Consider the following 14,481-nt stretch of genomic DNA (forward strand, 5'->3'; position numbering starts at 1 on the left):
GTGGCATCCCCCTCAGCTTGACTTTCATCCGTCTCAGGCGGCGATAATGGGGTTAGAGGAATGGCACGCCGCTGAAGAACTCTATGGGCCGTACTGGAGTGGTCTTCTCTGTTTGAGTGCTACAATCCTTATACTCTCCAACTTTAGGAAGGATTGGGCTTATTGGCTGCTGAGCAATTTGGCAGGCAATGACATATGGGCCAAACAAAGCTGCTTCCTGCCTCCCGAGCTCACTTTCCTCCTTACGTAGCTCATCTACGGTCTGCTGTAGAGATCTGTTGGACTCTGTGAGCTGCAAACATTCGTGTGTCAGTACTTCTGTTTTCTCGTCAAGGGCTTCTGCTTCTCTCTGAGCAGCCTCTTCGGCCGCAGATGTTTCTTGTGACTTGCGCTGATGTTCAGTGATGAGCAAGTTGTTCAGGGGCTGAATGATCAAGGTGTTTGATTGTTTAACGATCTCTGACAGGTATGCAGCAGTGAGAGACTGACCAGGTGCATTCTTACGATTATGAATAGAAGTGCTCATGCTGTGATGTTTTCTGCACAGATCTATGATATGTCGAAGAGAACTCAATGTCTCCTCAAGGGATCGAGACACCTCTTGTAAATCAATCTGGCTTACATCACCAGTCCTTTGACTTGAAGAAGTTGAAGCAATGGATGCTGCTGAGCTTGATGGGGATGATCGTGGCTTTGTTCCTGTTCCTGGTTTCAACTTCCTTAACGACGACGACTTGGCGCACAACCACTTTCGTCTTCGGGCACAACCCCCGAGTTAGGCATGCTCAGGTTTTCCGACGGAAGTAGTTAGGCGCGCGCGAGCACGGGCCTCCCTTCCACCACTTCTCCCCGTGTCCAATACATGCAGCTGAACATTTTTTTTTTCACCCAATGTTCTCCACACATTCAGTCAGGAAACACAGCAAATATATAGAACTGACTATCCTCTATCTCGTGATACTCGTTTTAGAACGATGTGATCAATACTCACTGAGATACACCATTCCTCCTTCCCTTTGACTTTCCCAAGAAGTCATTCCTGTCGCATGGCCTCTACTCACACAGGTATTTAGCAGTGAGATGGATATCATTCTACTTCGCGCAGTTCTCTAGAATGTGAAGAGCAAGTGCTTCAGATAGTAAGGTCTGCATCGAAAAGAGTGGAACATGTTTTAGGTAGAGATGAACAGTTGATACTGGATGAAAGAGAAGAATGAGGCCCGAGCTGAACGCGTGCCTAATCGCTTCCGTCGGGATTTGCTGCATGCCTATTCTCGGGAGTTGTGCCCGAAGACGAAAGTGGTTGTGCGCCAAGTCGTCGTCTCCTTAACATTGTGTGCAAGGTGTTTCAAAGGCAGGATCAATTGATGTAGTCAGGTGGCGAGTAAGAAATCAGAAAAGCCGTGGCCGCACTTGCCCCCTTTATGGTGTTTGGCGCTTGGTATACTCGGTGTCCCGGGGTCGACCGCATCGCCCCGGGATGAGATCCCCGCTCGTCCCCGACTGATGAGGCGATGAACCAGTCTCGGCTACGTCATTTCCATCTCTCTGTCAAACGCCGTCAAAGGTGGGATGCAGGGGCGGTGCCGACGACCGAAGAGGGAAAGTTGAGCTTGACTATGTCGACCTATCGACTTCCGTGCAATGGGACGTTTGGACTGCGGCTACCCAGGTGAAGAGCTGCGTTGGGAGCGTGAATATATTGTATGATTGCTTTCCCAAACTATGACTAAATGTGTGATTATCCATCAACTAATGTAAGATACACTTGGTGTGAAGCATTGTGTGCTCTAAGTTACATGCTCCTCATACTACCTCCTTTCCCATCACTCGGTCAAAGGTCTAATGCCAATGTAGACCGGCATGGAAGGGATAAGGAAGTCTTGTCATGGCGTACTCGCCTTTCTAGACGAGGAAGTCATCCGGAAGAACCACCAAGAGTAGCTAACAGGTGCAGAGATGAAGGTGAACCTCATACTTATAGTATACCTGCGTAGGAGATATGATAGCACCTTAGCAAGGACGAGTCTTCATATGTACCTACATATGCTCTGACCGTCTCTTACTGCCATGCGCCATGCTAAGTACGCTACCGCTACCGTACCCGTTCCCATCATCTCTCCTGTTCCAGCAATTGACAAGCACCCTCGCGCTCACTCTGCCAACTTTATACGCCCTGTTCTATTGCCTGATACTCATTATAAACAGAGCCAGATATATTTGTCTCTTGATGGCTAGCTGCTTACGCTTACCCCAACGGTGAGTGTCGTGTCGTCATGTGTTAGTAGTGTTCTATGAGAAATGATCACAGAATTGGTTCTTTCACTGGCTCGATTCGGCCATGCTTTCTCCCCCTGACGCGACTTCCGCAGAGTTTGGTTTTGTTGAGGGCTGTAAGTTCGAGGAGGTGATAACGGGCTTAGTCGCCTGGATCAGTGACCACATCAAGATGACATGTGCTCGCTTTTCCGCATTAGAATTAAGTAACAGGGTATGGATTCTCTGAAGCGAGCTTTGTGTGGCCATGAGACGCGTCATCTCCTTATTCTGTGTTTTCCAGAACAATCTGCTATCACTAAGCCTTGTCAGGATCACGGGTACCTATAGACGGGTTCCTCAAGAGTCGTACCCAGAAGTCGTACTCCACCTACCCGTTCCCGTACTCCGTCTACCCGTTCCCGTCCCCGTCTCACTGATCCCGTTACGGCGTCCTCCGTTCTCCTGTCCTACCTAATCGTTACTTCTTTACCATGCTATACTTTTCCTTCATCTCCGTGTCCCTCATCTATGTCCGTCTTCCTTCGCTCTTACACCCCATATCGCTTTCCACATTTACTCCATAGATTCGGTATCACTCCGCTCCCTTTTTAGTATATAGGAACACCCCTTTTTCGTAGATGTCTTGTCGAATGTATTTTCTCGTCACTTAGCAAATCTTTTGCCACTTGATCTCATCGACTTATAGTCTCTTCGATCCACTACATCACTAGACTATAAACTACATCACTAGGTTTGTTCCCTACGAGGCCCTATAGCCAAAGCTCTGTCACGAACTACGTCGCGACACCTCGATTACTCCACCAACAATGACCCTCCTTTGGCCATCAAAACCCCATCACGCCTTAACCTCTTTACTCTACACGTAACTCAGGACTTCTGACACCAAGTACGGCGAAGTTAGACGGAGTTAGGCTAAGTAGGGACAATGGGAGCAGAAGTGCGGCGATGTTAGGCGGAGTTAGGCTAAGTAGGAACAATGGGAGCAGAAGTACGGCGAAGTTAGACGGAGTTAGGCTAAGTAGGGACAATGGGAGCAGAAGTGCGGCGATGTTAGGCGGAGTTAGTCTAAGTAGGGACAATGGGAGCAGAAGTGCGGCGATGTTAGGCGGAGTTAGTCGAAGGAGGAAGAGGATGGCCGAGGGCTCGGGGAAGTTGGACGAAGTGCGTTGAAGTACGTCAAAGCGCGAGAGGGTTGGATGAACGTCTAGGAGGAGTAGATAATATTAGCTGAGAAGATCGCTGAAGTTCTTCAGCGATCCTTGATTGTTGTCAGTAGTGAAAGACAGATAGAGATAGCTATAAATCAAGATACATCGCCATCAGTAGAACAAAACCCTAGTTAGAGTAACTACGCCGAAGTACGCCGTAGTTACACCCCTTTCGACGTCTGCGCCCTCCTGGTTGGGTGAGACATCGACTCAGAGCGTGAAGTTAGCCGAGGTTCGTCGACCGTCGGTCTATTAAGAAATAGTTGTTCGACGGCCGTGACAAGCTCATAGACGCAGACTATTTTCAACGTCTGGTCCTGACAAGCCTCTTCTCACATTCCCTAAGACGTTCTTGTGCGGTTGTGTCAAATTTCTGCATGCTGGTCTTTGCATGTAAGTGAGACGTCATAACAGCATTGCCTATAGCGGTCTCCATCGTGGCTGGTTCATTGTCTAAACCCTTGAGGCGTGATTCAAATCCTGTATCAAGAACAATTGCGGGATTTTCATGAATTTCTTGTATGATTGCAGTAAGTTGAGCCTCGTATCTGGCAAGATGATCAAGAACAATCGTGTATTCCGGGCGCTGCAGAGTGAGTATATGTAAAAAAAAAGACATGAATGACTCACTAGTTCCTCTCCCGCCTCAAAACCAGGTGTCCCCCCCCTTCCGGCGCGGCCTTTGCTAGAGCCGTCAACACTTTTTATGGTGACCTCACTGCCGTTACCAAACACAGTCAATACAGAAGCAGCGTCTGACTCCTTGTATGGGCTCATGTGGTATGTACTTTCGCCTGATTTCGGACTTCTGTGAGATGGTAAGGAATATGGATGGGCCGGGTATTGAAGAGTTCTAAATGTGCATTCTAGATTCATGGATACTGAGTCTTATAGTCTGTAGTCCTTGGGAACCTGGGAAAGTGGTGTCAGCATAGCCTCCTAGCTGTCCCACATATAAACAATGATGTCATGAGAAGGATTCTCACGGTTCAACCATGATGTCATGAGAAGGAAGAAGAACGTGAGAATTTTTCACACGTAAGGTACGTTTGCCTGGCAATTTTCTTCTTCTTTCCACTGACTGTTCTCCATCAATGACGGGGCAATAGTGTTGTTGGATCCTTCACTATATGCGAGAGAAACCCGAGCAGCTGGAAATGGATAGTTGTCGCTTTTAAAGGGCACGGAACGAGTGAACGGTTTTGTCGGACGCAGATTCCACATGCATTGTGTAGCGGTCTACGGGCTCGACTTCTGCTAGCTCATGGTGGGAGCAGGGGTCAATCTCCGCATAAATCTCTGCCGAGTCGGCCGCCGACTCCCTGGGAACCCTGGACTGTTCGGATGTTCGATACAATATATTGAGGCCTGCCAAGGCTGCCAACACGCGCCCACAAATTGACTCGGCCGTTTCCCTCGCACCTGTACTTGTGAGCGTTAGGTTATCAAGATTGCCATTCAGCATCAGTCGATCCACCGCATCCTTTAGTGAGTTTGTGGCATCATTCAGGCTCGTGACAGCAGTGGTGACGACAGGGTTCTGGCGCTCTCAGAATACTTCATACGGAAGGACAGGACTTACAGCTTCCTCAATTGGTGGTAGTGTCACAGCGTTGGCAGTCACTCTTGTCTTTGACCTGTGAAACATCCTTCAGCTTGATCAGTGTAGCGTTCTTGATGTAGAATCAGGGATATGAATGATAAATAAGTGAGTTCAACTCAGTACTTTATAGCTATGTACACCCTATCCTACCCATGAGAATGTAGGATAGCGTAGCTTCTCTTCTTCCAAAGGTGAGCGTGTGAAATTCGAAACCTGTGCTGCGTGTTTCCCACGCCACTCTGCTCAGTTAGATCTTCTCACGTTCCCATCACGTCAGAGAATCAGTAGTCCCACGCCTTCTCTTTCGCGTGTGATATTACCCTATTGGAGAGACGACTTCGATCCCTTCATTCCGTGGCGATGAAAGTGTGGTGAGGGAAATGCCGAAGAGTTTCTCCACCGAAGACCGTGAGAACCAAGTTCTTGTAGCTCGAAGTTTGAAGATACGTCAGTGGTGGACCGGATCATGAGTATGAGCCGTAAATGTAGTATGAGTAGGACCGTCGAAGTCAATCGTGAGTCCAAAAGACATGAAAGAGGTAGGAAGGTAATAATTGTGCATGTTGGATAGATCAAAGGATGGTGATAACTTTACATCAGCGCGAGATATTCCAGTTGTTGAAGTGACTTTGAATGAGAGAAGCTCATTGATCTTTACTCAAGATGGACCGATTTCCTAGTTCGTTCCTCCATATTTATACCACTTGGCCCTACATTCCACAGCTTCTCTCCGTACACTACGCAGGGGATCGTCCAAAGCTTTACCCAGATTTCTCAGGACAACGCTCTTCATCGATCTCAAACTTTCGAATCGGATCACATCAGGTATCAAAGCAAGGAAACTGATCGCTTTACTCCTCACCGTCTATATGATCAGCGAAGATTATAATGGTTGTCATACAGATGACTTACACCTGAAGTTTCCATATGGGAAGACGGGTCATGAAGTATACTTCTATTTATCCCTTCGACGATCTCTACGGCTGAACGATGTAGAAGACTGTCGATTTCTGTGGAGAGCTCAGGGGTTTCAAAGATTGAGATGAGACAGGTTATCACGTTGATGCGTTGTGTGGGACTAGAAAGTGTCAAGGAGCGGAGTAGAAGAGGTAAGATCTGGTCATCAGTTTTGGACAATGTGTTGAGTGGAGAGACCACATACGGTGGAGAAATCTGAGAGACATAGAGACGCCGGAATAAGTGGTAGTAATGATGAGAAGGTTATTAAGTATGGTATTCGAGATTTCCCCTGGGCATCTTGATCACCCTGTATAATCTTGGGAAGAACGTAATTCCATAATTTCTGAGCATGAAGAAGCTGAAAGTCAGTCATGACATAAACGATTCGAATGCGATAACATACCTTTGCTATCAGATGTGACTTATCCTTGCCCTTACTCTTTCCATGAGCTAGAATACCGAAAGAATTTGCCGCTTCGTGAACGAAATCTGGGTCGAGATTAGACAGCGAGAGAATATCGATCACTCTGTCGAGAGCTTTGTACGCCAATGGGTTTCGAAGCAGAGCTAGACCTTTGATGATGTGAAGGTAGACATGTAGTGCTCGAGTACGAGTGGAAAGAGGGAGGGAAATATCTTGAACGTCCTTGGACCATATTTTCTCGAAGATAATCTCCAGTGCATCTCCCAAATCTGACTAGTCAGTCTTGATCGTCAACAAGAGTCAAAGTTTTACCTGTATCCCGCTGATTGACAAATGCAGTTATCATATCTAGAGCCCACCGTAATTGTATCTTTTCACGAGCCACGTTGATTGTCCAGTGCACTTTGGATCCTAGAAAGTCGGCCGCAGAGTCGAAGGGTAGAATGACATCTTTCCGTAGACCTTGCATGACTGAAGAGTAGAGAATGATGAGGTTTTGCTCTGGAACTGAGGCACCAGTCTGAAACTTCAGTTCTTTGTATCAATTTGGTCACTCACGCGTAGTGGTGATCCGGGTAACCCTATACTATCCGAATCGATTAGAGGTTTCATCTGACCACGCTCGAAGGCAGCATATACGGCTGAAAGATGCTGAGATTGCTTTCTAGGTCTTATCAGTAAGAGTACCGATAATGTTAGAATGATCCTTACTCTGGGTCAAGCTCCCAAGTCATGACTTCCGAAATCTTACCAGACATCTCCAACAATCTCGTATCACTAAACAGAGGCTCCGGTCCGATTCGCGAGATCGCACCTTCCACTGCCATCCGGTATATTCGTGGAGTGATCTGATCCCAGTACCTGACGACGTCCACGTGCTTTTCGGCTAGCTTGGCGTCAATAACCCCTGAAAGGCAGTTCAGAAGGTCCCAAGCGTATGCCACTGTACATTCTCGAGCATCGATGACTACACCAGCCCCGTTCGACATTTGTACGTCTTGCTCGGCGGGTAGAGGCGACGAAGCAAGGAGCTCGAGCTTCGTGGTGATTCGTATGACCAGAGTCTGAAACAGGCCAGGCTGAACGCAGAGTTGAGAGAGGGAGTAGAGGATGCTGCGATACTTCTCTCGGGCTTGCACGGCCGACACAGTCGGGGCGGCGTCGGGAAGATTATGAAACAGCAATGGGAAGGTGATGCTTTCAATCAGTGAGGAATAGATTTTGGATATTGTGATGAGACCCTTGATGGCGGTCCGTCTGCACAATCAGCTAAAAGTCAAAAAGAAAAATCTGTCACCCACTTGATATCAGAGGAACTGTCATCCACAAGAACGTTATTCATCCCCCTTACGAGACTCTCCGCTTCATCCCTTCCTAAGAATTCTGGTATTTCGATCAATGCCACACTCCCTCTGATGGCCGGTTCCTGGAGTGCATCCGTTCTTAAACCTTCCCGAAGAATGTCCATAAGACTCCCTCGGAATGGTTGGAGACTTTTCTCCTCGGGTTCATTTCTGCCCGACTCGGTATTGCTATATGTAGACTGAGCAGCGATCAAAATGGACGATATGGACCAAAGGATGGGGGTTCGGTGAGAGGGGACAGTTGGTCGGTTGAATTGTCGAAACAGCTGCTGGAATGTTTGAGAGATAGCAAACGTCCCGGCGGACGCTGTGGATAAGCGCGGAATCATTCATGGTCTCCAAGAGACTTACCAGAAGCTCGGACCAGTCCGACGATAATCTTGGTAGCCGCTAAAGCCTGAGCTTTCTCCGGGTCATTCATGATCTCCAGGCACTGTTTGATGATGTCCTGAACTATTCCAGTCGGAACGACATCGGCAGTTGGGTAAAGTGTCTTGACAAGAGACTCAAGGGCTGATAGAGCAGCCGACTCAATCCCAGGGTCTGACGAATACAGAATCTACAATCAGCTATGCCTCGGATATGGTCAGATGAATTCACTTCTGTCTTGATACATTCCCAGAGCTCTTCTCCCCTCTCGCTCACCGCGGATGAGCCGTAAGTGGGAAAACATGCAGCCATGGATAACATCAGATCTTTCTGTCCACAATCAGCACTAACATATGGTTTCGAATGAACACCGACCATTGCGGGTCCACTGGAAGTTGGGAACTTTTCCAAGAAAAGTGGCAAGGCCATCTTGGCGAGATGTGGGGTAGCGGCCATACAATTCCTTAGAGCCAACTTGAGATCGTCGGCGGTGATTCCGTACGGATCATTCGGTGGAGGGCGGAAGGAGATGGGGAAATAGCAAAACGTGATGTCGAAGAAATCCTGCATATCAGCTTGATAGTAGCAGGCAGTCAAACTATCTTACTTCGATGATTGTTTCAACGTCAAACTCTAAAAGGATAACTCGGTCCATGGCGAAGAGAAGCATGAGGTTACGAGGATCTTTCTCGCCATCGACCATTTTGACGTAACTGTTGACAAAGTCTAAACCCATGTTTTTCAACGCTGGATGTCAGTCATGCTTCACCTCAGTATTGATGTACCTTTGCGATGTTTGGCTAGGAAAGAGTCTAGAATTTGGTAGACAAGGTGTCGAATAGCTTGAACATGGGCTTTCATGTTTACATTCTCCACTAAGCTGTAGAGTGAGTTCCAGAGTTCTTCTTATGATCCTCACGAGAAAGAACTGACGCTTTGTAAACTTCAATGGCCGATTCATCATCAAAGTGCGGCAATTTGGACAGGATGATAAGAGCGGTCAAGGTAGGAGTTAAAGAGTCGGCATCATCCAATTTGGAAATGTAGAAGCGAGTGAGAGTCAACGCTGCTTGTCAGCTTGACAAGACTCTTCATAAGGCCGCTTACTAGCCTGTCGATTGACCTTTCCCGTAGCGCTACTCTTGAGCGTATTGGTGAGAAAGGTCAAACCTGTACAGAGGTTAGATCACATTTACTGGCGGCTCCATAGCTCACCTTTTAGTCGGACATCATTTTCCGTTGCAGTAAGGTATTCTCCAAGAGCTTTGACAACCTCAAGGAGAGACACAGAACCGTCATTGATATCTGCACATGGTCAGCGGAGACTGTATATATGGACAGGTAGGTATCACGGAACATGAACTCACCCTGAACGAGCTCAAGCGGAGGGTCAAGCTCTCCGGCGCTCACTTGAGTGCGCACCACCCGAGCTATGTCCATGGTACTGACTGCTATCTTCCGCCCCCTAGGTTCTTCTTTTTTGTCCCGTCTTTGGAGGGCAGGGAACGTCTTGGCGCAGATATGATACTGAGCTGGATGTATGTATGCACAATACACAATACCGAATTGACAGGTTCATAATCCCACAGAAATCTCAGAGATCGATTGCAACATCACGTGACCCTCCCTTCCACTCGTTTCTCGTCCTATCCCATCACCTATATTGCAATACCTCATCTCAAGCCCTGCCTACGGGCTGTCTCGAGAAGTTTCCGGTGAAGAATGTTCGAACGTACACTCCAAGATCTTATACGTGGTCTTAGAGCCCACCGAGCTTCCTCAAAAGCGTCAGAGGATGCGTTCATCAACGAAGCTATGACTGAAATCCGGGAGGAACTAAAGGGTAAGGATATGGCGCTGAAGGCTGAGGGTGTACTCAAAATGTGCTACGTACATCTTTCATTCTTTCCATACGGTAAAGCTGACATTTTAGTTGATGATGTTGTATCCTATTCCTGCACCTTCAGGTTTCGCCTTTCACGTGGTGGAAGTGATGAGTTCTCAGAGGTATCACTTGAAACGTAAGCTGGCGGGCTGACAAGTATGCAAGCTGATATATAGAAATCGGTTATCTCGCAGCCCCTCTTGCGTTCTCTGGAGAAACCGAAGAAGTAGTCTTGACTGTCAATGGTATCAAAAAGGTCATTCAAGTCAATTTTGATTCAGATGAGAGAAACTGACGAAGACAGGATTTGATGTCTCCTCATCTTCCTCTTCCTCCTTTACCTCTCACGGCTCTACCACACCTTCTATCACTATCTTCTTCTCTATCAAATACCCTTCATCCAGACTTGCTTCATCTTCTCAGTCATTCTTCACCAAGAATACGAAAGAGGGCGGTATTATGTTTATTACCATGTTGGGAAGCTTTCCCCGAAGGTCTAAGACAAGGTTTTCCACGGTTGCGAGATAAATTGCAAGATGAAGATCAGGGTGTTGTGGGAGCTACAGTGGGAGTAGTGATGGAATTGGCTAGGAGACACGGAGGGAAGAATTATCTACCTCTGGCACCTGAATTATTTGCCATTTTCACGGGTAGTAGCAATAATTGGATGCTTATCAAAGTTGTCAAGTTGGTAAGTCCCCTCGAAGCTCGCTGCACATTTTATACTGACCAGTCCAGTTCGCAATACTGACTCCTCTTGAACCTCGGCTAGTTAGAAAACTCCTCCCGCCCATCACTTCACTGATATCTTCTACCTCTGCCATCTCACTATTATATGAATGTGTTCGTACCTGTATCGTGGGAGGTATGCTAGATCCAGATAGACCGGAGGGGGAAGCTTTGGCAAGAGTCTGTGTAGAGAAACTGGGCGGCTATCTGAGAGATGAAGGTGGAGATCAAAACTGTTAGCTACTCAGCCCCACTTCGATACGACATGCTGATGTCAGTACGGTATATCGCTCTTTTAGCCATGGTCAAGATCATTCCAACACACCCGAGTATGGTAGCAGAATATCAAGAGGAAATCTTACAAAGTCTGGATGATCCCGATGTGTCAATACGAATGCGAGCGTTGGAATTGGTCACATCCATGGTATGTGTTTTCCTCCACACGATTCAGAAGTCTGATTGGCCAGGTGGATCAACGGAACTTACAATCAATTGTCGATCAACTACTGGCTCATCTCGCTCCTTCCTCAGACACATCTACCCTTCCCTCAGCTGCTGCCTTTTTAGCTGCTGTGGCGGGGACGAACACCACACCCACCGCCACTGCTAGGTCCATCACCCTCAGTCCAGCTTATCGACTCCTCCTCACCCGGCGTCTTCTCGGAATGCTCTCTCATGAGACATATACAAATGTGACCGATTTCGAATGGGTTATATCGGTTCTCATCGACGTTGCTTATGTGAGTAAGGTGGATGTAGGGGGAGAGGTGAGGGATATGTTACTTGATGTTGTGGCAAGAGTGCGTAGTGTTAGAGGATATGCGGTGAAGATGCTCGAACGTGTGCTTGGTGAGGATGATGTTCGAGAAAGAGGAAGGGAGAAGACTGGTGAGGATGGTTTACTGGAAGCTGCCATTTGGTTGTGTGGGGAGTATTCGAGGTATGTCTCTTTGAAAATGGAACATACTGACATCAGTGAACTGTCTTCCCCACTCAGCGCTATATCGGCGATTCTAACACCTTCCTTAAGTTTGTCAACACCATCTGTGATCGCACTGTCTTTACAAGCCGCAGCGAAGATCTTCGCTTCTCATGCTGCATCTGTTGCTCCTTTATGGTCCTCCGATTTATCTACGGAAACTCAAAACCTCGTCACATCACTCAAAAGTGGTATCGAGCCATATTCCTTTCATGACGACATAGAAGTACAAGAACGAGCTTTTGAAATTCTCCAACTCCTCTCTTTCGTCTCTGCCGATCTTACTTCGCATCGTCCACCCGTCAAACCTTCCTCATCAATACCAGATCTTGAACCCGGCTTTGGCGAGCCATCTTCCGACTCGGAACCTCCATATCCTAAATCCCTCTTCCTCTTTCAGCCGTTGTTTACGGGGTGGGAGATGAATGCTTTGGGATACAAAGCCCAAGAATCTGTTCGTCTGCCAGACGATATCAATTTGGACTCTGAGATCGTTCCTGGTGGTGGCTTTCCTGAGGATGTGGAGAGTGACGAAGAAACTGAGGAGAAAGTGGAGGAGGGTCATGTCACAGCAGGGATGGAAGAGTTACGGAGAGTGTTACGAGAACAGGACGGAGAGCGGAAGAAGAAGAAGAAAGGGAAAGGAAAAGAGAATGGTGATGCTCAACAACTTACTCAGGAGGAAAGGTTGGCAAAAGAGAAGCGGAGGGAAGAGAGGAAGAGAAGACAGAGAGAAGATCCGTATTATCTTGGACCGAAAGATGACGTGGAGGATATACCTGTGATACGGTTGGAATTAGATGATGATGATCCGAGTGAGTAGCCCACATACCATCAGATCTGTCAATTGATTCGAAAGCTGAACTCGTGGTAGATGATTCCAACGCGTCTGCGAGCATCTCCAGAGTGATCTCATCAGAAAAGAAGATCAGTCCTGATATTGATAAATTCGGCGAGATGCCATCCGACGCCATGCCACCAAAATCAGAACCTTCATTATCGAGATCGACCAGTCAATTAGCCATCGAGATAGACCATCCCCCTCAACCGGGTGTTTCGTCGAGATACGAAGAATACACAAACGGAGATGCCGACTCAACACGTCAATCTCCTCAACTAGTAGAAGAGAAGAGCGCAGAGGTAGAGGTTGTCAAAGTGAAAAGAAAGAAGAAGACTAAGAAACCTTCTGCAAAATGATCTCGATCCTCACACGTATAACCAATCATCAATGAAAGGAGATCGGGGAAATGGAGGGGAGATAGACAATGATATGATCTTGCATACTGCATATACATCAACGCTTCTTCTTCTATTATGACAAAAAAACTCACTGATACAGTATTGAACGTTAGAGATAGATTACGGACTTACGGACTATCAGTCTCTACTAATGGTGGTGGACTATTACGTTCTTGTTCATCCCTCCACCGTCTTATTTCTCCTTCTGTAGCTATTTTCCCTTCCAAAGCTAAGGCGTTCCGAGCTTTTCTTCGTATTTCATTTTCAGCCGCTCTGATACCGGATTCATATTTGAGTAAATTCTCATCTTTCCATCAGCTTCACTCCTCAAGGTGTAATGTGTCATATGAGTCATGTGAGAAGACTCTTTAACGAAAAGTGCAGAGTCAAGTGAGAAGGGTCAAGAGTGAAAAAGTCAAGAGTCAAGTGAAAAGAGTCAAAAGTGAAAAAGTCGAGGGTCAAGTGAGAAGAGTCAAAAGTTGAAAATGACTTACCTGCACCTATGACAAGACCGAATATCCCGGCTGATCAATTAGTCCCGTTTAAAACGGAAATGAAAATGAGGAATTGAAATTACCTGATGAAGTGAGAAAAGCTTTTAAACCTAATGTTTGTCGTCTGTCATCAACATCTATAAACCCAATTCTATGACCTGATAAGATGTGAAAGTTCACTTTGACAGAATGTGTTGATGTTTGATGGAAAGAGAGAAAAAAAGAGGAATAATCACCGGAATCCTGGCCAAGTGAAATGTGTGATAGCACAGATTATAGCTCCATAACATGTCCATCTTGTGAATCCCTTATTGGTGTCAGAGTTGTGATTTCCTTCAGTAAGTCTGAGGGGAGAAACGTACTTTGAGTCCACCGGCAAGTTGTAGTTCGTACTATTTCCAGTCAGCTTATTCTTACCATCATTAATACTCCATATATGACAATGGTCATTGTTCATATTTCATACGCAAGAAGAAGCACCATTCATACTCCAGACAGATCAGAGACCATCATTTTAACTCCACGCACATCAAGGACGGATGGAGGAAAGATAGATTCAAACGCTTGAGACATAGTGAGCGAAGGGATGGAGGGTGAGTCAGAAAAAAAATTGGTACATGCTCACAGCTCGTTGTTGATGTTCTTCCCTTCTTCTACGTTCATGACCTGAGATACTCATCTTGTGTGTACAGAGGTGAGATTGGGAAAGGGGTGGGTCAGATAGAAAGAAAAGGATATCGGAATGGATATGGAATGGAATGGATATGGAGTTGGATTTGGGATTGGTTATGAGATCGGGTTGGATCGCCTCCACCAATAATGCAAGGTCGAGCTCGGATCCGAACGAGGCATTAGCCAAGTGCCGCTTAACTTATATGAAAGTCTCTTGGTTCATGTTGCATGGTACACAAGTACTAGAAAGCTAGACGGTCAAAGGGGTCATCATG

The 14,481-nt window shown here is 46.8% G+C and overlaps 5 protein-coding genes across 5 annotated transcripts; 1 reads left to right on the top strand and 4 right to left on the bottom strand.

Annotated features, from left to right (window-relative positions):
* Positions 1–52: 52 nt before the first annotated feature.
* TREMEDRAFT_60652 (uncharacterized protein) lies at positions 53–1,037 on the bottom strand (the record flags this gene model as incomplete). The annotated part of the gene is made up of 2 exons (XM_007002826.1): positions 53–600; positions 992–1,037. 2 exons carry the CDS (start codon positions 1,035–1,037, stop codon positions 53–55), a joined length of 594 nt encoding a protein of 197 aa, XP_007002888.1.
* A 2,755-nt stretch (positions 1,038–3,792) lies between these two features.
* TREMEDRAFT_60653 (uncharacterized protein) lies at positions 3,793–4,265 on the bottom strand (the record flags this gene model as incomplete). Its single annotated transcript, XM_007002827.1, has 2 exons — positions 3,793–4,074; positions 4,119–4,265. 2 exons carry the CDS (start codon positions 4,263–4,265, stop codon positions 3,793–3,795), a joined length of 429 nt encoding a protein of 142 aa, XP_007002889.1.
* Positions 4,266–5,767: 1,502 nt separating this feature from the next.
* On the bottom strand, positions 5,768–9,648 carry TREMEDRAFT_27920 (uncharacterized protein; the record flags this gene model as incomplete). Its single annotated transcript, XM_007002341.1, has 17 exons — positions 5,768–5,956; positions 6,004–6,207; positions 6,254–6,409; positions 6,455–6,744; positions 6,788–6,995; positions 7,034–7,139; positions 7,187–7,732; positions 7,777–8,146; positions 8,191–8,398; positions 8,440–8,538; positions 8,584–8,772; positions 8,816–8,955; positions 8,994–9,088; positions 9,142–9,274; positions 9,316–9,378; positions 9,424–9,513; positions 9,576–9,648. The coding sequence occupies 17 exons, from the start codon at positions 9,646–9,648 to the stop codon at positions 5,768–5,770; spliced, it is 3,159 nt and encodes a 1,052-aa protein (XP_007002403.1).
* Positions 9,649–9,913: 265 nt separating this feature from the next.
* TREMEDRAFT_43040 (uncharacterized protein) lies at positions 9,914–13,087 on the top strand. The gene is made up of 9 exons (XM_007002525.1): positions 9,914–10,098; positions 10,142–10,229; positions 10,270–10,349; positions 10,398–10,784; positions 10,832–11,057; positions 11,122–11,246; positions 11,290–11,762; positions 11,799–12,616; positions 12,661–13,087. The coding sequence occupies exons 1-9, from the start codon at positions 9,931–9,933 to the stop codon at positions 12,996–12,998; spliced, it is 2,703 nt and encodes a 900-aa protein (XP_007002587.1). The 5' UTR covers positions 9,914–9,930; the 3' UTR covers positions 12,999–13,087.
* Positions 13,088–13,168: 81 nt separating this feature from the next.
* Positions 13,169–14,107, bottom strand: TREMEDRAFT_60656 (uncharacterized protein; the record flags this gene model as incomplete). Its single annotated transcript, XM_007002828.1, has 6 exons — positions 13,169–13,347; positions 13,535–13,564; positions 13,618–13,658; positions 13,771–13,841; positions 13,897–13,926; positions 14,063–14,107. The coding sequence occupies 6 exons, from the start codon at positions 14,105–14,107 to the stop codon at positions 13,169–13,171; spliced, it is 396 nt and encodes a 131-aa protein (XP_007002890.1).
* Between the last annotated feature and the right edge of the window lie 374 nt (positions 14,108–14,481).

This window comes from Tremella mesenterica (assembly GCF_000271645.1).
Source record: "Tremella mesenterica DSM 1558 unplaced genomic scaffold TREMEscaffold_2, whole genome shotgun sequence".
NCBI classification, from domain to species: Eukaryota; Fungi; Basidiomycota; class Tremellomycetes; order Tremellales; family Tremellaceae; genus Tremella; species Tremella mesenterica.

Bases quoted from the DNA above. Each gene is read 5' to 3' on its own strand.
- TREMEDRAFT_43040 (XM_007002525.1), top strand. From the start codon at position 9,931: ATGTTCGAACGTACACTCCAAGATCTTATACGTGGTCTTAGAGCCCAC. The intron at 11,247-11,289 runs GTATGTGTTTTC...CTGATTGGCCAG, and splicing joins TGGAATTGGTCACATCCATG to GTGGATCAACGGAACTTACA. The intron at 12,617-12,660 runs GTGAGTAGCCCA...TTGATTCGAAAG, and splicing joins ATTAGATGATGATGATCCGA to CTGAACTCGTGGTAGATGAT.